This window comes from Eptesicus fuscus, chromosome 20 (assembly GCF_027574615.1).
Source record: "Eptesicus fuscus isolate TK198812 chromosome 20, DD_ASM_mEF_20220401, whole genome shotgun sequence".
NCBI classification, from domain to species: Eukaryota; Metazoa; Chordata; class Mammalia; order Chiroptera; family Vespertilionidae; genus Eptesicus; species Eptesicus fuscus.
In genome coordinates, this window is record NC_072492.1 from 31,793,288 (window position 1) to 31,815,303 (window position 22,016).

Sequence of the window (22,016 nt, forward strand, 5' to 3'; positions counted from 1 at the left end):
GGGGCCGCCGCGCGTCCCCGCCCCCGCCCCCGACCAGCGAGGCCTCGCAGTCCGTGTCCCGCCACGCCACGAAGTTTGCGGAAAATTTTGCCGTTTCTTCCCCGCCCGCGCCAGCCGGGGAGCTGTGTGACGCAGCGTCTGGGGCTCCCAGCCCAGGCCGGGAACAGCGGGAAGGCGCGGCGGAGAGAGAGGGAAACGGAAAACGGGAGAGCGCGCACGCCGGGGTCCTCGACCCCGCGGATCCCCCGCCCCTCTCCCCCTCGGCGCCCTCTCCAGCTCCGGCCCCCGCCCCGCGCCCGCCCGCCCGCAGCCTCCCCCCCCCCCCCCCCGCTGCCCGCTTCCCTTCCCCTCTGCCCCTCACACCCTCCTCCCGCGTCCTGCGCTCCTCCCTCCGCCCTCCCTCCGCCCGGCCTGCCTCCTGCCCTTCTCATCTCCTCCTCTCCTCTCCCCGGGAGGCATCACTCCTTCCCGGCCCGGAGGAAGCGAGCCCCTCGCGGGCGGCCATCACAGCCCGGCGCTCCGGCTGCGCCGCACACCGCGCCCGCGCTCCGCCGGTCCCCGCGCCCCCCGGGCGGCGCGCCGCGGGCATGGGGCTCCGCCGGCCGGCCCCCGCGCCCTGGCCTCGTCACCTGCTGCGCTGCATCCTGCTTCTCGGGGGTCTGCCCTTGGGCCGCCCCAGCCCCCCCGGGGACGCTGCCGCCACCGCCGCCCTCCCGGGTAAGGCGCTGCCAACTTGGCCAACTTCGGGGGCCGGGCGAGGGGAAGCGCCAGGGAGCGGGCCTCTCGTCTCGACTTTTCCCTCCTTCTCTCCTCTCCCCCCCGGCCTCCCCCCCCCCTCCCCCAAGTGTGAGTGCGTGTGTGACTGGGTTTTTAAAAGTCTCTGCTCTTCTGAAAGCGGGGAGGAGAGGGGGAGGAACGCGCCTGGAGGTGGGGGAGGACCTGAGTGGAACCAGATGTGGCGGGCGGAGGGGGAGGGGAGCGGAGCCCGGGGGTCTCGAGCAGCCTCGGTGGAAGAGGGCGGGCTCCGGGGGCACCCCCGCGCCGGCCTTCCCGGACCACCCGGCAGCGCCCTGCCCTCGGCCCGGGACCTGCGGGGCGCGCCTGCGGGGACGGGAGGCTCCGTCCGGGAGGGTCTCCTTGCTTCTCCCCGGGACGGATGCCTGAGGGTTGTTTTCGAGTAACTCGTGAGGGCTTGTGCGCCTTCCTGGATCTCGGGGTGTTTGTCCTTTTCTTTCCCACACTTGGTCTTCGAGGGCCGCTGGTGGCCGGCAGCATCCTCCCTGCTTGGACCGAGCTCTGTGGGCCAGTTTTGTGCCGCCAGGATGCAGCAACAGGCTGGACAGCGTGTGTGTGCGTGTGTGTGTGTGTGTGCATGTGCGTGTGTGTGTGTGCATGTGTGTGTGTGTGCGTGTGTGTGGGCGGCTCCGACCAAACTGGCACCCCTCCAGAGCAGACAGATCTTGGGCAGCCACAGAGCTACTAAAGATGCAAAAACCCGACTAACAAAAAACCAGAAACCTTAAGCTGTACCTTCTCTTTCTGCTGCTCTTTCTAAAGGGTGACAATGACGTGTGGGGACAGATGGACCCCTCAGCCAGAATCTGAGAGCCACGAGGAAAGAGCCACTCACTTCCTGGGGCTCCTGCCTGAGGCAGAGCTGTAATTGGGGGGGAGGAGGGCAGTCATTACAGCCCCAGGCCCCGGCCCAGCGGCGCCCGGCTTTATGGGGCTCCGGGGGAGTGAGAGGGACAGACAGCGCACTGTTTGCAATTTTGTGCAAAGTCCCGATAGCCCCATGGCCAGTGCTGGCTGGATTGGCCTGCCCACCAGGTGTGCCTTTCGCCCCCAAAAGACACATCTGCTCCCATTGTGCTGATGGGAGAGGTGGGGGTCAGGGCGATCCTGTTCACGCCAAGCAGAGTGAGTTCCAGACCCTCCTGGAATTGAATGTGGACCAGCACAAGCCAGGCGGTAACCCCACCCACTGCGGGTCAGGGCACACTGGCCGCCCCTGCTCCCGAGCTCCTGCTGTGTCTTGCTCTCTGTGTAGGAACCCGGGAGGCAGGCGGGTGGGGGAGGACGGCCATTCCAGAGGCCCCGAGCGCATTTTAAAGCCAGGCTCTGCGAGAGCCGTGGCCACAGTGCTGACTGCGCCTCTCCCCCCGCCCCCCTCCCACATGGAGCTGGACGTGTGTAGAGAGAGGCCCTGTCTGGGAGGCCACCTGCAGTGTCCCCTCTGCTTCTGGTCTCCTGGCGGCCCCTACTCTCCCTCTGGCTGTGGCCCTGCACTTGGAGCCCCCACTTCCCAATGGCATTGCCTCAGTAACAGCCCTCACCCCCCCGCTCTGAAGCAGCGGAGGTGTGGGGTGGGGTGGCCTGGTCTCCCTGCCTGCAGTTGAGGAAGAGGAGGGTAAAGTTGTGGGTCCTGTCCCTGCATTTGCCACCGTTCCCTCCGTCCCCCTGTACCTGATGAATCAGGTGGCCACTGGGAGGAATTTACCAGCGCCCCGATCCCAACGGCCCCGGGAAATGCTTTGTGGGAGCTAGGATTCAGCTTGGCTTGTCAGGCCACCGCCACCGCTGCTGGGGTGAAGCTTACCTGGGGGACGGGTGCCTGTGGGTGGCTTCCTGTGGGGTGAGAGGATGGAGCAGCGCAGAGCCCCTTGGGCTGGCAGAACCCATCTTTGCTCCACCTCCGTGGGATGCCCCCCAGTGCCTGTGGCTGGAAGACCTCTATTCATTTTTCTTTCTCTTTTTTTTAAAAAAAATATATTTTATTGATTTTTTACAGAGAGGAAGAGAGAGGGATAGAGAGTTATAAACATCGATGAGAGAGAAACATCGATCAGCTGCCTCTTGCACACCCCCTACTGGGGATGTGCCCGCAACCAAGGTACATGCCCTTGACCGGAATCGAACCCGGGACCCTTCAGTCCGAGGACCGACGCTCTATCCACTGAGCCAAACTGGCTAGGGCTGTTAATTTGTTACATGACTGCATTTTTGAACCGCGTTCAGTGTTCAGTGCTGAGCCAAATACTTGAGGAGGAGGGAAAGTACAGAAGAGTGTAGGCTGCATCCTTGGAGAAAAGGAAGCCGTGTTGGAGAATGAAGCAGACACATTGAACAGGGTGGATTCCACTGGTGGGGTGCCTGCCCAAGGCCCGCAGCCATGTGAATGCTTTCTGTGCAGTTTCTCATTTAACTCTGTCAACAACTCAGGGAAGTAGGTATTGTTGGGCCCATTTTGCAATGAAAATGGAGGCGCAAGGGGGGGGGGGGGTGATCATTTACTTAGGCCGGGCCACACAACTAGTAAGTGAGAACCTGGGACTGTGGATCCTTAATGTCTGGAGGCTGGAGAGACGGGGGGAGGGGGACACCAGGTCCGCGAGGCTGTCTGGGGGGAGGCTGGGTGGGACCAGGCTTTGCAGAGGCAGGGAGGGGAGCGGAGAGGGTGAGACCAGGAGGGCGGGCTCTTCTGGGGGATGCGTGGGAGCTTGCTGGGTGCCTGAGTGAGATGGGGTGGGGTGGAGGTGAAACTTGAGTGAAAGAGGCCAAAATGGGGGGCGGGAGGGACTTGTCCTCTTTCAGTGGAGGACACTGGAGAACCCTTGCAGGTTTCTGAGCAGAGAAATGAGGTGCAAATTGGATCAAGAGTTGCTGGGAGCCCCAAGGATGCAGGCCAGGGAGTAAGGGCACCCGGGGAATCCTCCCGTGGGGACAGACTCTGCTGTCTGAAGGACAGGGGGAAGCTCTCCTTTCAAAAGACAGCAGGGACTTGCTGCTACTTCGAGTCAGCCAGACAGACCACCTGCACCCCCACCCCCCATAGTCGGTCTTCCTGCTCCAACCCGCTCGCCTTCTGTGAACTGTCAGGGCGGGGGTGGTGCCCACCTGAGCTGTGGTTGGTTCTGGGGTCCCCCCTCCCCCAGTTTACCTAGACAAGGTGGGAGTGCCGGCGGGGAGGAGGAAGCCCCCCGGGTCTTGGCCCCTATTTGTTCACACGGGAGAATCTTGGCTTGCTGAGGCCTACGTGGTACAGTGCTCTGGGCCGACGAGATGATTTCAGAAGCACCTTGAGGTTCTCAGAAGGGCATTCCGTTTGGGCTCCCCACTAATGTAAGCATCAAACAGGAGCCGCCGCACCTGCGGAGGGGAGCCGGGCGAGCAGCAGTGGCTGCTCCGTGGGCTGGGCGCTGGGCCGAGTGCTGCGGGCGCAGCTCTTCTGCATCTCACCGCCGCCGGGGAGGGTGTTCTCGCCCACCGGACACACTGGCAGCAGATTAGTTATTTGCTCAAGACCACCCCCCCACACACACACACACTACTCGAAAGCGGTAAAAGCAGGATTCGAACCCAGGGGTGGCTGCTGAGCGTGACTACTTCAGTGCCAGACCACGCTGTGTCTGCAGGATTCAGCGCTGCCCGGGGATGTGCTAGAAAGGACTGGACAGTTCCCGTTATGGTTTTCCCCTCCAGCGCCAAGGCCTCTCAAACACCCCCTCGCCGTGTCCTCCTGAGGGGAACTCCGGGAAGGGGGGAGGTGGGCAGCCCTCTGACACTCCGGCCGGCCGGGCGCTTGTCTCTCCCCCAGTCCAGTGGGCCCAAGAGGCAGGACTGAGTGTTGCTGAGTGTCCTCAGGGTCTCTGAGGTGCCCACTCCGAGGAGGGGTGGGTGAGCGAGGACGGAGGGGCCTGATGGAGAGGCGCCAGCCCCAGCCCAGCCCCAGCTTCCCGGAGGACAGGTGCACAGGTTTCTCCCTTCAGTCAGTGGTGCTTCCGGCCGGAGAGCAGGGATGGCCGGGCCTGTTCCTTGGAGTCCACCTCCCCCTGCCCTTGAAGGGCCCCGGGCATTGCTGACGGGAAGTGCCTCTTCCTGTTTGGTCCTCCTGAGATGGGGAGGGCCGCGTTCCCAGGACTGGCCCTATAAATCTGGGTGGGGCGGGCCATCGGAGGGTGACGCAGCTCTTGGAGCTCACCCTGGGCACTGCACATCCCCGTTCCTCCTCCGTCAGGGGCTGTGTCAGTAAACACAGGCCGGAGGAAGCCCTCTGTGGCCCCGGGGACCTGCCAGCCTCAGCTAGCCCCAGCCCCTCGGGGCAGACTGGATTGGCCCCTAAACTAGAGCATGGGCCCGTGTGGCAATCCAGTGACTCGTTCCTTCCCTGCCCTTGCTCCTCTTGGGACCACGCAGCTCCCTCTCCCTAGCCCTGGACTGTGCAGACCCCTCCCACCCTGCTGGGCCGGGCCCATGCTCTCTGTCTGCCTCGGCCTTGCCTCTCGCCCCCTCTGGTTCCTCTGACTCTGCATTCTGCCCCCACAGCTCTGATGTGTTGCTGTCTGGGGGCTGTGAAACCGTAGCTTCTTCCCAGCTCTCCCGGCCCCCACACCTTCCCCCTGTTCTCTTTAGCACGCCCTGCTCCACCCTCCCTGAACCTTCACTGCCTCCCGCCTCCAGGCCTCTGCACACACCGGCCCCCCTGCCTGGGACACCCTCCTCCCCTCGTCCCTGGCTGCACCTGCCCCTCCTCCAAGACTCAGGAGAAGGGCGCGTGGAGTCCGGGTCACCGCCTCTTGGACTCGGTTGGGCTGAGGGACAAGCACCCGGATGTCACACCCAGGGATGAGCCTCAGACGGAGGAGTGGGTGGTCTCATGTTCTCTCTTTCCCCGGGACCCCCTCTCAGAGGACATGGGAAGAGGTTTGTGGGGTGGCCTTGGAGCTCCTGCAGGGAAAATGGAGAGCCAGTGTCCCAGCCTTTCCCGCTGTCCTCAGTGAGTGAGTGGCAGTATCGGTGGGACCATTCTTACTGCCACTCACCAGCTGCGTGACCTTGCACAGAGGCTCCAGTTCCTTAAGTTGTAAAACGGGAGAAATAAAGCAATGCCGCCTCATAGGGCTACTGTAAGAAATACACAAAAATGCAATAATGTGTGGATGAGATACGTGCCTGGTACCCTGCTGGACACACTAGTTTCTTAGGAAATAATATGAAATTATTGCTGTTTATATTATTAGGAAGAGAAAATATGAATATGAAGGGAGTTAAGCCCTCGCTGGTTTGGTTCAGTGGATAGAGCCTGTAGACTAAAGGGTCCTGGGTTCGATTCTGGACAAGGGCCTGCGTTGCGGGCTTGGTCCCCAGTTGGGGGCGTGCAGGAGGCAGCTGATCAAGGATTCTCATCATTGATGTTTCTATCTCTCCCTCTGAAATCAATAAAATATATATATTTAAAAAATGGATTTAAGTATGAAAAAGCACAGTCTTCAATATACAAATCCTAATTACAGACACATTTTTTCCTTAAAGCAGGTCTAAACTCTCTACTGATTGATTGATAGATTGATTTTGAGAGAGAGGAAGGGAGAAACATTGATTTATTGTCCCACTTACTTATGCATTCATTGGTTGCTTCTTGTTTCTGCCCTGATTGGGAGTTGGGGGGTCGAACCCACAACCTTGGAGTATCGGGATGATGCTGTAACCAACTGAGCCAGTCGGCCAGGGCCACATATGTGATCCTAACGGGCAGCTTTAATCGTCAACAGAACCAAGTCTGAAATTTCTGAATTGAGAGTTTGAAGCTTCCCATGATCAGGGTCTACCCTTTCTCTCCACCCCTTTGCACAAGTCGAACTGAGCTCCCTGCCAGCACCCACAGGCCGAGAACTGAGCTCCCTGCCAGCACCCACAGGCCGAGTGCTGCCCCGCGAAGCGCCGCCTCATGCTCTTCTCCCGCCAGGATCCTGCCCCACAGGTCGGAGTCCCAGCTCTTACGGAGGCACTCCAGTTGCCTCATCTGAGGAAGCCTTTCTTTCCAGCGCTCCTCTTGCATTTCATCTCTGTCACCCTCCTGCTGGGGCCGCTTCCTCCCTCTGTCCCTGCACAGATCCCAGCATAGGGCCTCGGACACAGTGGCATTTAGTAAAGATTTATTGAAATAAAAAAAGGGGGGCCGAAACCGGTTTGGCTCAGTGGATAGAGCGTCGGCCTTCGGACTGAAGGGTCCCAGGTTCGATTCTGGTCAAGGGCATGTACCTTGGTTGCGGGCACATCCCCAGTAGGGGGTGTGCAAGAGGTAGCTGATCAATGTTTCTCTCTCATCGATGTTTCTAACTCTCTATCCCTCTCTGTAAAAAATCAATAAAATATATTAAAAAAAAAAAAGGGGGGGGGGGGGAGGGAAGAGGTCAACCAAAAAACCTATGCATAACCCATGGACACGGATAATGGGTGAAGTGGAGGGGAAGGGAGTGGGAAGGAGGGGGCCAAATTGGGGGGGGGGGGGACGGACATCTGTAATACTTTCAACAATAAAGATAAACTTTTTTAAAAAAGCCCTAGTCAGTTTGGCTCGGTGGATAGAGCATCAGCCTGCAGACTGAAGGTCCCAGATTGGACTCCAGCCAAGGGCATGTACCTTGGTTGGTTGCAGGCTTGATCCCTGCCCCAGGTCTGGGTGTGTGTGGGAGGCAACCAATTGATGTTTCTTTCTCACCTTGATGTTTCTCTCTGTCTCTCCCCCTCCCTTCCACTCTCTCCAAAAATCAATGGAAAAATATCCTTGGGTGAGGATTAACAAAAAAAAAAAAAAGAAGAAGAAAGAAAGAGCAGTTAAGTGTTCCAAAGAGCCACCCCCTGGTTTTATTGAGATATACTTAACATATAACATTGTATTCGTTTAAGGTACATAACATAATGATTTGATGTGTATATATTACTTAATGATTGCCACAAGTTAACAGCCATCATCCCACATAGCTATGAAATAGTCCTTTTTTTCTTGAGATGAGAATTATTTTCTTTGTAGTAGAGAGGCCCTGAGGAGAGTTATTCTTCCCGAGTTTGAGATGATGTCACAATCATAAAAAAACATGTGGCATTGCATAAACAGAGGAAAGTCCGATGGACTGAAGTAAATTCTAGTAGACTTCAGCTGTTCTAAGAAGTTAATGTGAGACACTCCAGAAAAAACACACTAATGGGGGAAGGAATCTTCACTTTTATATGTTATTGGACAACTGGATTATAATTTAAAATTTTGATTTCAATGTCTAGCTTGTCACATTTGAGGAGGCTCACAGATGGCAAGTTGTCATATGGAAAGGGCAAAGATCACTAGAAGTTAAAGAAATAGCTTTCTTTAAATACATAATTAAACTAGTAAAAACAGGAAACCTGGCCTCGGCAGAGCGGGGAGGAGGTTAGTGTGTGTGACTGGGGCACTGTAAATTGGTTCAGTCTTTCAGGATTCAGTCTTTCAGACAATCTGTCAGAAACTAGGTATGTGAGACTTGGTAGCCTTTGACTTCCTAATTCCACTTTTGGGAATTCGTAAGGCATTAATCCCAAAGAGGCGAAAAAGTTCATAGGAGTGCTATTTGTGGTTGCAAAACAAATCGGAAACCAGCCAAAAGCCCAACAGTAGGAGTATAGCAAACAAAGATACCTTAGCGTGACTGACAGTGTATGTGGCTAGGATAGGTAACACATATACAGCTAATGTCGGTACTCAACAATGATTAAACATCTTATGACCACAAGGCAACCTGACAAACTGTGTACTCACCAGTAACAGTGAAGTGAAGATGCATGCCCGATCACTGAGAATCATTTATTCACTCATTTGGTTCACTGCTCCGTTTTCAGTTTTGTGTTTTCCTCCTGAGCACTGACAATGCGCGAGGCATGCTGTTTGGTGCTGAGGACTCCTTGGTGAACACATCAGGCATGGTCCCTGCCTTCCCAGCGCTTGTATTTTGAGAGCAATCCCCCAAATGGAGAGTAATGTCAGCAGAGTCCAGCGTTCACTGATTGCATTTGAGGTGCTAGTTTTAAGTTCATGGAAAGAAAGATGGAGGCGAGGCTGCTCTGAAATCTCCGGGTCGGGAGCCTGTCCGACCGCAGAGGGAACACTCCGAGTCAGACCACCAGGTGGACACAGCCTTGCGGGCCGTCTTGGGCGCTGAGGAAAGGACTTTCTGGTATAACCCGTCCCTGCTTCTCATTTCTGAAGGATCTGGGGATACCGAAGAGCATTGGTGGTTTGGGAAGAGCTTGGAAGCACTGTTTAGAACAGCCAAAGCAAAACCAGAGATGCACATCGAACGGAGTGGGGATAAATGACAGGTACAGACACGCCATGAAACACAATGCAGCAGCGAATGAGTGGACCTCGGTTACATGCGTTAGCACGGGTGCATCTGAGAGACATGATGGGGAGTGGGGGGAGTCGCACAGGACTGCATCGGCATTATGCTCTTCCTCAGACCATTGGGCAGGTTGCAAAAACGAATGCAGTGAGGAACTCTGTAAGTCTTCACCTAGAAGCACAACTGTTGACATGTTGCCGGATTTGCTTTACCGTGTGTGTGTGTGTGTGTGTGTGTGTGTGTGTGTGTGTGTGTGTAAGCTATAAGCAGTTGTAGATGTGACATTTCACACCTAAATACTCCACCGTGTATCAACTAAAAGCAAAGACATCCTTATAACCACAATACCATAATCACACATACAAGAAATATAGATACATTTTTTTCTAATATACAGGCCAAGTTTGCATTTCTCCAATTGTCCCAATAGTGCCCTTTACAGCTGTTTTTAACAGCTGAGTCCAGAATCCAATTTGGCGTCAAGTCTCTTGAGTTTCTTTAAACTACAATAGTTGCTTGGCCTTTTTGTCCTCATGGCATTGCATTTTTTGTTGCTGTTAATCCTCATCCGAGGCTATTTTTTCCGTTGATTTTTAGAGACAGTGGAAGGGAGGGAGGGAGGGGGAGAGACACACACACACACACACACACACACACACACACATCGATTGTTTGCCTCACACATGTGCCCCGACCGGGGCTGGGGATCGAACCCACAACCCAGGTTGACTGGGAGTTGAACCCATGATCCTTTGGTTCATGGGCCGATGAGCTAACAATATTACATTAGTTTCAGGTATACAGCATAGTTATTCAACATTTATATACCCAACAAAGTGATCATGCTAAAGTCTAGTAACCATCTGACACTGAACAAGGTTATCATGATATTGACTATATTCTCTATGCCTGTATATCTCATCCCTGTGCCATTTATTTTATAACTGGAAATTTGTACCTCTTATTCCCCTTCATCTTTTTTTTGTCCTTTCCCCCTCCCTTCCCCTCTGGCAACCATCAGTTTGTTCTCTGTATCTCTGAGTCTATTTTTATTTTTTTAGATTGCACATGGGAGTGAAACCATACAGTATTTGCCCTTCTCTTATAATATTATACATTAACTATGTTTTAATAAAAAATAGCATCACCAATAAGGGGACAAACGGACAATGTGATACAATGGAAAGGACACAACACCCCCCACATAGTTTTCTTTCCAAAAATGTTTAACATGAATGATTAAACATCAGACTAATTTAGACTGTGGACATTTTACAAAACTGGCCGGGAGTAATAAAAAATGCAATGCCAACCCTGGCCGGTGCCACTCAGTGGTTAGTTACCCTTAATGGGAGAAGTTGTGATCAGAGTGGGGGTCCCCAATAAAACTTAAAAAGAACAAAAAGGGAAGTGATATCTATAATGTATATGGTGAGAAGCTCATATAAGCCAATGAGAAAAAAACATACACAAGAATCTAGTAGTTTTAAGGCATCTAAGATCAGAAAAGATAAGACAATAAAAACTGTGAACAGCATCCACAAAGATGGGATACCCGTGTCCAATAAACCTACGGAAAATGTTTAAAATCGCTAGTAATTAAAAAAAACCAAGATGCCGTTTTCACTTCTCATAATAGGGCCTACAAAGATTGATGCAACAATATGTTCAACATGACATTATAATTAAGAAAATGTGTTTACAAATTGAAGACCAATAATAGCTAGGGACGGAGTAAATGAAATGTAGTATATTGCATCATGGAACAGCATATTAAAGACAGACTGATCCTTTTGCTGAAATATTAAGGACCACAAGGCTCAGAAATGTTTGTATGGATGTGTATATGCATACACAATAGACATGAACATAAATTGTATTTTGGGTATATGGATAAAATTGGTAGAAAGCTCACACCAAAATTCAACAGGTTATGGTATGTCATATGCTGCTGTCCTATATAATAAAACCCTAATATGCAAATCGACCGAATGGTGGAACGACCGGTCGCTATGACGCTCACTGACCACCAGTCAGTGCGCTCCCACGGGGGGAGCACCGTTCAGACAGAAGCCGGCTCACAGCTGGCGAGCGCAGCAGTGGTGGCGGGAGCCTCTCTTGTCTCCGCTGCAGGCGGGCAGTAAAGAGCGAGGGGTCCTGGACGGCGAGAGCCCCGGGCTGCGAGAGGGATGTCTGACTGCCGGCTTAGGGGATTGGGCCTAAGCCAGCAGGCAGACATCCTCCGAGGGGTCCCAGACTGCGAGAGGGTGCAGGCCGGCTGAGGGACCCCCCCACCAAGTGCATGAATTTCATGCACCGGGCCTCTAGTACTATTTATGTTATACTAGAGGCCTGGTGCATGAAATTCATGCACAGGTAGGGTCCCTAGGCCTGGCCAGTGATCAGGGCTGATCAGGGTCTCCGCCTCCCTGCCACCTCCTTTCCTCGCTTCCCATATGCCACCACCTCGCGGTTCCCCCTGCCTCCCCGCCTCCTCCTTCTGTCGCTCCCTCAGTGCCCCGCCACTGCCGCTGGTCACCCGCCGTGTTCTGCACCGTCCCCTGGTGGTCAGTGTGTGTCATAGCGAGGGGATTGAACTCCCGTTCTCCCGGTTGAACTCCCAAGGGGACACTTTGCATATTAGCTTTTTATATATATAGATATTATTGAACAGGGTAAGGATTTTTTTTTTCTTTAAACATGTCTGTAATGTGGGGTACAGGGGGCAGTCCTCCCCAACTTCCATCACACATCTTGGCCAAGCCTGCAGCATGTAACTCCACGGAGCCAATCAGAGCCTCCCTGGGTGGGCGGGCCTTTCCCAGGCTCAAGGGAGCCAGCCCTCCAACCTGGCTGTCAAAGGTTTGAGCAAACCTGGGTGCGGAATTGACAACCCCAGGACTGAGGCCCTGCCGGCTGAGGCCCGGTAGCAGTTTTCCCAGCAGCTCCATGCCTGCCCCTCCCATTGTCTTTCTAAAGGACAAGTTGGAGTTGAGCTTCCCCCGATTGCAGGCCTTCGTAGGAGGTTTTCCTGAAGAAGCTCTCCTTTGGGGTGCTCACTGGTTTGGAGCTCTTTCCATTAACAGCCCCCCCCATCCCCCCCGAACATGAGCATCTTCATTTTGTACTAATTAGCCAGGTGTTGACAGCAGAGGCAAGGAGAGAGGACTCCAACGTTGTAATACAAGTTTGCATTTAGAGAACAGCAGGACACAAAATTCTATAAGCACTGAATGGCGGTACGTGTGGAGAGACTGGAGGGCAAATCAGAAAAGCCTTTAGGAAGGCTTCCCACGTTTTATGAACTTTATGGCACGTCTGTGCAACATTACGCAACAAATGGGAACTGGAGACCACGTGACTATTTACTGAGCACGTAAAATCAGCAGGGTCAGTATTAGGCAATCCCACATAGGCTGCCTTTGTAACCCGCTCATCCCTCCGTTTCACAGATAAAGACATTGAGCCAAACAGGCTGAGATCCAGGATCACTTACCTAGTGAGTGGCCTGTTCCCAGCAGCATTTGCTCGCTTCATGTCACCGCGTTTCATTTTGATAGTTCTCACAGGACTTCAGACTTTTTCATTGTTGCTATATTTGTCATGGTGGTCTGTCACCAGTGACCTTTAATGTTACTATTGTAATTATCTTAGAGCACCTCAAACCCCACTCATATGAGACGGAGAACTTAATCGGTAAAGGTTGTGTGTGTTCTGACTGCTCCACCAATCAGCTGTTTGCCCCGCCCCCATTTCAGGTCTCCTTTTCCCTAAGACACAACAGTATTGAAATTAGGCCAATTACTAACCCTTCGATTACCTCTTAGGAATTTAAGTGAAAGGAAGAGCCATAGGTCTCCCACTTTAAATCATAAGCTAGAAAGGATTAAGCTTAGTGAAGAAGGCACATATCGAAAGCCAAAAACGGAGATAGGCCAAAAGTTAGGCCTCTTGCACCAAATAGCCAAATTTCAGTGAATGCAAAGGAACAGTTCTTGAAGAAAAGTAAAAGCGCTACTCCAGTGAAAAAGTAAGAAAGCAAGCCCGACCAGTGTGGCTCAGTGGTTGAGCATTGACCTATGAACCAGGAGGTCACAGTGCGATTCCTGGTCAGGGCATATGCCCAGGGTTGTGGGCTTGATCCCCAGTGTGGGGCGTGCAGGAAGCAGCCAATCAATGATTCTCTCTCATCATTGATGTTTCTATTCTCTCTCTCCCTCTCCCTTCCTCTCTGAAATAAAAAAATATATATTTAAAAATTAAAAACTACAAGAATGGAAAGAAAGAACATTCAAAAAAAAAAAAAAGGAAAAAAAGAAAGAAAAACAGTCTTATTGCTGATACGGAGAAAGTTTTAGTGGTTTGGATAGAAGATCAAACCAGCCACAACATTCCCTTAAGCCAAAGCCTAATCCAGAGCAAGGCTCTAATTCTCTTCAGTTCTCTGAAGGCTGAGAGACATTAGGAAGCTGCAGGAGAAAAGTTTAAACGTAGTAGAGGTTGGTTTATGAAGTTGAAGAAGCACCAAAAGGTCTCAGGTTTGATTCCTGGTCAAGGGTATATACCTGGGTTGCAGGTTCAATCCTTGGTCCGTGGTCGGGACTCATGCGGGGAGGTAACCAATTGATGTGTCTCTCATATTAGTATTATTTTCTCTCTCTCCCCACCTCCCTCCCTCCCTTCCACCCTCTCTAAAAATCAATGGAAGAAATACCCTCAGGTGAGGATTAACAACAAAAAAGAAGCCATCCTATATAATAAAAGCCTGGTGACTGAAACATCAGAATGACCAGGATGACCAGAGACCAGAACGACCATGTCCCCTTGCCCGGACTGGCCCCACTCCCCTGTGAGCAGTTAGGGGCGATCAGGCAGGCAGGCAGGCAGGCAGTTAGGGGTGATCAGGCAGGCAGGCGAGCAGTTAGGAGCCAGTGGTCATGGATTGCGAGAGGGTGCAGGCTGGGCTGAGGGACACCCCCCACCCCTCCGTGCACGAATTTGGTGCACTGGGCTTCTAGTCTTAATAACAAAAGTACAAGGTGAGGTAGCAAGTACTGATGCAGAATCTACAGCAAGTTATCCAGAAAATCTGGCTAAGATAAGTAAGGAAGATGGCTACACCAAACAACAGATTTTTCAATGTAGTTAAAACAGCCTTACGTTGAAAGAAGATGCCATCTATGACTTTCCTATCTAGAGAGAAGTCAGCGCCCGGCTTCAAAGCTTCCAAGGACAGGCTGCCTCTCTTGTTAGGGGCTAATGCAGCTGTGACTTTTTGTTGACACCAGTGCTCACTTACCGTTCTGAAAAGCCTAGGGCCCTTAACAATTATGCTAAATCTACTCTGCTCTATAAATGGAACAAGAAAGTCTGGATGACAGCACATCTGTTTATGACATGGTTTTCTGAATATTTAAGCCCACTGGAGATATACTGCTCCAAAAAAAAAAAAAAAAAAAAGATTCAAAATATTACTGACAATGCACCTGGTCACCCAAGAGCTCTGTTGGAGATGTACGAGATTAATTAGTTTTCATGCCTGCTAACACAACATCCATTCTGCAGCCCATGGGTCAAGGAGTCACTAACTTTCACATCTGTTGTTTTTTTTTCTTCTTGTTTTTTGACTTTCACATCTGTAAGAAATACTTATTGTAAGGCTGTAGCTGCCATAGATAGTGATTCCTCTGATGGATTTGGGCAAAGCAAATCGAAAAACTTCTGGAAAGGATTCACCATTCTAGATGCCATTAAGAACATTTGTGATTCATGGGCAGAGGTCAAAACATCAACATTAACAGAGGAGTTTGGAAGAAGTTGATTTCAACCCTCATGGATGACTTTGGGGGTTCAAGACTTCAGTAGAGGAAGTGACTGCAGACGTGATGGAAATAGCAAAGGAATTAGAATTAGAAGTGAAACCTGATGATGGGAACGAATTGCTGGAATCTCATGATTAAAGGCTTCTTGTGGATGTTGTCTACTCCTGGTGAAGATGGTGGGAAGATTGTTCAAATGACAACAGAGGATTTAGAATATTACATAAACCTGGTTGATAAAGCCATGGCAGGGTTTGAGAGGGTTGACTCCAGTTTGAAAGAAGTTCTGTTGTGGGTAAAATGCTATCAAACAGCATCGAATGCTACAGAGAAATTGTCCGTGAAAGGAAAAGTCCATCCATGTGGCAAACTTCATTGTTGTCTTTTTGTTGGTTTTGGTAATCCTCACCCGAGGCTATTTTTCCATTGACTTTTAGAGAGAGTGGAAAGGAGGGGGAGAGACAAAGAGAGAAACATCGATGTGTGAGAGACACATTGATCTGCTGCCTTCTGCACTTGCTCGACCGGGGCCGGGGATCAAGCCTGCAACCGAGGTACGGCTCTTGACTGGATTTGAACCCGTGACCCTTCAGTCCGAGGGCTGAGCCCCAACTACTGAACAAAACTGCCCAGGGCCATTGTCTTATTTTAAGAAATCACCACAGCCACCTTAACCTTCAGCGAACACCCTGATCATTGAGCACCATTAACATCGAGACAAAATGTTCCATCAGGAAAAAGCTTACAACTCGCTAAAGGCTCAGCTGATGGTTAGCATTTTTCAGCAATAAAGTATTTTTTTTTTTTACATACATTCCACTGATTTTTTACAGAGAGGAAGGGAGAGGCAGAGAGAGCTAGAAACATCGATGAGAGAGAAATATCAATCAGCTGCCTCCCGCACCCCCCCCCCCCCCCCCGCTGGGGATGTGCCTGCAAACAAGGCACATGCCCTAGACCAGAATCGAACCCGGGACCCCTGAGTCCGCAGGCCAACACTCTATCCACTGAGCCAAACCGGCCAGGGCAGTATTTCTTTAATTAAGGTGTGTACAGCCCTGGCCAGAGTGGCTTCGTTGGTTGAGCATCATCTTGTGCACCAAAAATTGACTGGTTCGAGTCCCCGGTCAGGGCACATGCCCAGGTTGTGGGCTCAGTCCCCGGTGGGGTGTGTATGGGAGGTAACTGATCAGTGTTTCTCTCTCTCTCTGTCTCCCTCTCGCTCTAAAAAAAAAATCAATGAAAACATATTTTAAAAAATTAAGGTATGTATAGTGCATTACTTTTTAGACAGAATGTTATTGCACACTTAATAGACTACAGAACAGGGTAAGCATAACGTTTCTGTGCACGGTGACTCGCTTTATTGCCGTGGTCTGGAACTGAACCGCCGTGTCTCTGAGGAATGCCAGTACTGACTTACATGCTTCTCCCGTCTCCCTCTCTCTTTCCCACCCACCCCACCTCCGCCACCCAATTTCTCTTTTGTGTTTATCCATCCTTGCTTTAAAAAATTGTAATTCTTGGAGTATAATATAAATACAGGAAAGTGAACACATCATAAAGGTTCAGCTCACTGAATTTTCACACACGGAACACACCCAAGGAACCAACACTCAGATCCAGCAAATAAGAACATTACTTTAGTATTCCAAACGCTCTTCAACATTTTCCCTAAGCTTCTTAGACCCGGATAGTTCTACTTGGTGAGCCATCTGTTTATAGCCTTGATTATCTTCTCTCTTCAGGTTTTAGCACCTTCACATGATCAGGGCCTCTATGTTTTTCTCATTGCCTTTTGTGAGTTTCTTGCCCTATTTGTTACAAATATCTTTCCCTTGTTTGCTGTTCAGTTAACATTTTTATTTGGGGAGTATATATTTATTTATTTATTGACTTTAGAGAGAGGGGGGGAGAGAGAGAGAGAGAGCGATTTGTTGTGCCACTTACAAGTGCATTCATTGGTTGATTTCTTGTATGTGCCCTGACTGGGGATCGAACTGGCAACCTACTGAGCCACATTGGTCAGGGCTATACATTCAGTTTTTAAAAATCAGATCGTGCCCTGGCCGGTTTGGCTCGGTGGATAGAGCGTCAGCCTGTGAGCTGAAGGGTCCTGGTCAAGGGCACATGCCTGGGTTGTGGGCTCGATCCCCAATGGGGGACTTGAAGGAGGCAGCGGATCGATGATTCTCTCTCATCATTGATGTTTCTATCTCTCTCTCCCTCTTCCTTCCTCTCTGAAATCAATAAAAATATATTTTAAAAAAACCAGATCGTAAAACTCTGTCCACACCTAAATACTCTTTTTTTTAAATTAATTTCTATTGTCTGCATTATGTTCGTATTCTATTATGTGACATTATTTCAGTTTACTCAGTCAACACCAAATCACTGGACATTAATTTGCCCCCAATCATTGCTATAATAAATAAGGTTGTGTAGCTAAGTCTTTGCATAGATGCTTTGTGTTTTTTGTTTTTCTTGTTTTGTATTTCAATCTACTATTTTATTAAGAATTTTTTAAAGAGCAATTTTAGTTTCACGGCAAAATTAAGAGGAAGGTATGGAGATTTCCCATATGTCCCCGTTATCAACACCCCCCACTAGAGTGGCACTTTTTTGCATCACTAATGAATCTGTATTACACATTATTATCCCCCAAAGTCCACTGCATAGACTCTCAGTTACTCCCTTAAGTTAAATGTCTAAGAAGTGAATTCTGGGGTCAGAGGGTTTGTGTTTTTGAGAGCTTTTGAGATGCGTTGCCAAAATCCCCTTCAGAAGGGTTGCCCGCTGGAGCCACTTCGACCACGAGCTCAGGCTGTGTGGGGCAGTGTGCCCACGGGTGGCTCCTGGCACAGGCGAGGTGCTCAGTGATTGTGATGTGCGGCAAACACGAGTACATTCTCCACTCAACAGATGAGGACGCCGAGGCCTGAAGAGGTCAAATGACTAGTTCAAGAGCGGGAACCGAAACCCAGCCTGTATTTAGAGCCTGAACTCTCTTAACCATGCCATTGATTTTTTTTTTTTTTTTTTTAAAAAGCGGGACACCATTGACGGGGGGCGGGGGGGGGGAGTGTTCTTTTTTTTTTTTAATATATTTTATTGATTTTTTTACAGAGAGGAAGAGAGAGGGATAGAGAGTTAGAAACATCGATGAGAGAGAAACATCGATCAGCTGCCTCTTGCACACCCCCTACTGGGGATGTGCCCGCAACCAAGGTACATGCCCTTGACTGGAATCGAACCTGGGACCCTTGAGTCTGCAGGCCAACGCTCTATCCACTGAGCCAAACCGGTCTCGGCACGCCATTGATTTTTAATTCATGTCAGGGAGGGAGGAACAGTCATGATTGTGGGAGCAGTCCTTTTTTATGGTCCTAAAAATGTATGGGAGAAATCAGAAAAAGAGTGGGAAACGAGAAGGGATGTGAGGAGACCTGTGCTTACACGCCTTTGTATGTCAGGTCTTTTGTGATGTTGTATTGGCGGTGGTGGTCGTGGGGTGTTGTGCGTATGACCTGTGGCTGTTCAGGACCAAGCAAGTTAAATTCACTGGACGGAAACACTGAGCCCCGAGTTGGACTCTATGGGAAATGCAGAGAGCTTTTGTTGCTTCAGAGATCTTAAAATGCCCCCTGTGCCTCCCTTCCCTCCATTTTATTTACTCTAGAAACATAATAATATAATGGAGAGTTACGTATAACCCAAACCTCCTGGCACAAGAAATAATTTCATGTTTCCCTCCTTTTCATTGTCCGTGTGCAGCTCTGTTTTTAGAGGAGGGTATCATTTAGAGGATGTTAAACCCTTGCCCATAGGGCACAGGGCAGCTTGCCTTTCCACCTCCCCTGGTCCCGCTCAGTTCAACATGCATGTATTGAGCACCTGTTGTATGATCTGAACTGGGGAGAGGAGAGGAGAACACACAGCTCCTGCTCATTTAATGGGGGAGGGAGGCCCTAAAAGGATCATGTCAATATTCCTGTAGATCTCTCCCTGTCGATCTCACCAGGAGCCGGTGAGGGTATTTTATAATTCACTTTATAGGTAAGAAAATACTTTGAGTTCCCTAAGGTCATTTAGGTTATGATGGCAGATCTGAACTCTTAGGCTAGATCTTGATTCTCAGCCCATGCTCCCCACCTCTTTTCTCCTTCCCATTCTTGGGGCCCCACTGCCCAGGGACTGCCTGAGTCCCAGGGAGGGTCCCACGCAGCCTCTGTCCTCCGCCTCCTGTCCCAGCATTTGCCATGCCACGTGGTGCAGGCATTACCCCACCGCTTTTCACTCTCTCCCTTCCAGCTGTGCACTTTGTGACCTCATTTTCCCTTTGTGACTGCCCTTGGAGTTTATTTCTGCAGAACCAGGATGTGGCGGGACACCCCAGGCTGCCCTGCCCTCCCCCAAGTCCCCCCACACTTCCCTGCCACGCTGTCCGTGGCCTCCTCCTGGCAGCTCCCTTTCCGGCACACCTGAGGAAGGGTTCAGCTGTGCAGAGGCCAGAAACAAACGATGCTTGCCAGGGACCAGGCACCCACGGGAATGGGAGGAGGACTCCACATCTGGACCGTGGATTTATTTTTCTTTGAATTCTTCTGAAGAGCAGCTTACACACTCGAGTCCTTGGCCTTCTTTCCTCTTGTAATTTTCTCTTATCCCAATTGCAGTGTTTGCTAAGCCTGGTTCCCAGGCTCTCTGCTGTGAAACATAGATTCTTGAGCTCAGGGCCCCAATCACAAAGGAGGGTCTTGCTTAAGTATAAAAAACACACAACAATAATGAAAGGTTAGTGCTTACCGGGTACAGAGTATCTTCAAGTGTTTTCTCGCTTAATCCTCCAGAAACCCACGAGACGGGTCTTAATTAGTGTCCTCCCTGCAGTGGGGCTCGAAGAAATGAGGCAGCCAGCCCAGGGCCCATAAAGGGTTTGAACCTGGGTGGGTCCAGATTCCAGAGCGAACCTCCACCACGTGTCTCCAGAGAAGGTGTGGGTAAGTCCCGTTGGCCTGTCCTTGCAGGAGACGGCAGGTGTTCAGTCTTGGGCATATCGTTTTTAGGGTGCTCCTGAAGGTTCCCTAGCAGAAAAGGGTCTAAGCTCAGTTAACTTTAAAGAGGGCCATGCTTTGCTTTTAGAACCAAACAAGTCATCCCTGAATGTCACCAAGTCAGGCTGGGGAATTGCCAGTGAGCAGAGCAAAAGCTGGTTGTGAAATGTGCTGTGCTTTCTCGGAATCATGCTGTGCTGTGTTTCAGACACGTCTTGTAATGGGAAAGCGGCATGTCCCAGGGACACTGGTTGCAGGGCAGTGGAGCCTAATTTAGAGAAACTCACTCCCCCTCTTTTTTTTTTCCAGCTTGAAATAGGCACATTCTTTTTTTTTCTTTTTCTGCCTCACCCAAGGTGGATGGGGGAGGGAGAGGGAGGGGCGGGGGAGGGAGAGGAGAGAGAGAGAGAGAGAGACCGATGTAAGAGAGAAACATCCCGAAACCTTTTGGTGCATGCATAGGATGATGCTCAACCAACTGAGCCACACCATCCAGGGCAGCACAAGTATGATAATGTATGGCCACTCTCATTCCACCTCAGTGTTGGCGTGTGGGGCACAAAAGGGATGGGTGGGGACTGTGGCAAGCTGGTGAGCCCCTCCCTGCAGGCACACTGGCTCAGTGCTGTCAGACCTCTCAATATTTCCCAGAGAAGCTGGAAATCTAGCTTTATATGTGAAATCTCTCCAGTTTTAAATGTTGGCTCACTTCTCTCACACTGTGAAGGTCAAATACAACTTTGTGTGTGGGTTATAGGTTCAAGTACCTAGAACAACTGTTTGGAGCCCAGCTCTGGAACCAGCCTTCCTGGCCTCTCACCCCACCCTTATTGCAGTGTTGTCAGGGTGTCTGATCTCAGTTTCCTCATCTGCCACGTGGAACTGTACTTACTTCTGAGGGTCCCTATGAGGATTAAAGACAAAGCCTTGGAACCCCGTGCCTGGTACCTAGGTACCTAGTAAACACATAGCAAACTTTAACCTGTGTGATGATAAACTTGAACTTGTCTCTTTCTGTGAGTGCAGGGTGACCATCTGGCCTAGTGTGCCTGGGCGAGTCCCGTTGCAAGCTTGTACAGGTGTAATTATCACCAACTCTCCTTTTCATTCTCAATAGAAGACAATACATTCTATGGTTAGCTTACATAAGCAAACACTGGCGTTTTGCTGTTTAGGACTTGAGCAAGTTTTAGTCCGAATGAGAAGGTCCTGGCTCCAGTTGTGTGAGTATCCTTGGACAAGTACTGAGCCTTTCCGTGTTCCTGTGTCCGCTTTGTAAAGGATTGACAAGATAAATCTAAGATCCCTCCTTTCAGAGTCCTTCTGTCAATCCACAGGCATTTCCTGTGATTCCAGGTGATGCGGAGAGGCCAGGCGAAGGATGACCCCCAGCTCTCAGGGTGCCTGCCTGTGAGGGCCTCCTGTGTAGGGGAGTTGGGAATCCCTACTCTTCTGTTATTTGAAAGACTTACCTAGAAATTGTTCATGAAAATTTTCTTGTGAATCAAAATGTTTACATTTGAAACTTCAATTTCTCACAAATTATTCCATTTCAGTAGAATTCTCTACACGTTTCTTTTTTTGTGAGTGGGAAGCTACATTTTTAAAAAATATTGATTTCACTATGGAAAGTTAGAAAATACAGAAAGGCCTCAAAGGTTCTTTCTTCATTTCTGTTGACTTTGCAGTACTTCTATTTTAGCTTTAAGGTATACTCCCCTTCCTATTACACGCCCCCTCCCCCCCCCCCCCCCCCAACACACACCTCTGCAGGCCACGTTGTCAGAACTAAAACAAAAACAGAAACCAACTGTCTAAATTTGCCTGGGTGTCTCCAGTATTCTCTTACCAACTCATCCTCAACCAGGTACGGACCACCTAACCTGGTGCTGCGGTTGGGGTCCCAGAGGGCTCTCCTGTAAGCGATTTTTATGAAATAATTTGCTCCCGACTCCCACGTAGGCATAAAACGAGTGTGGCTGAGCAGA

At 50.5% G+C, this 22,016-nt stretch overlaps 1 protein-coding gene across 2 annotated transcripts in view; it reads left to right on the forward strand.

The window, feature by feature from the left end:
- Window positions 1-462: 462 nt before the first annotated feature.
- MRC2 (mannose receptor C type 2) overlaps window positions 463-22,016 on the forward strand; it is a 57,152-nt gene continuing 35,598 nt past the window's right edge. For both annotated transcript variants that reach the window (XM_008149450.3, XM_054709424.1), the window contains exon 1: window positions 463-717. In XM_008149450.3, coding sequence (XP_008147672.2) covers window positions 588-717 — 130 coding nt within the window. In that variant the 5' untranslated portion in view covers window positions 463-587. The remainder of the gene's footprint in view (window positions 718-22,016) is intronic.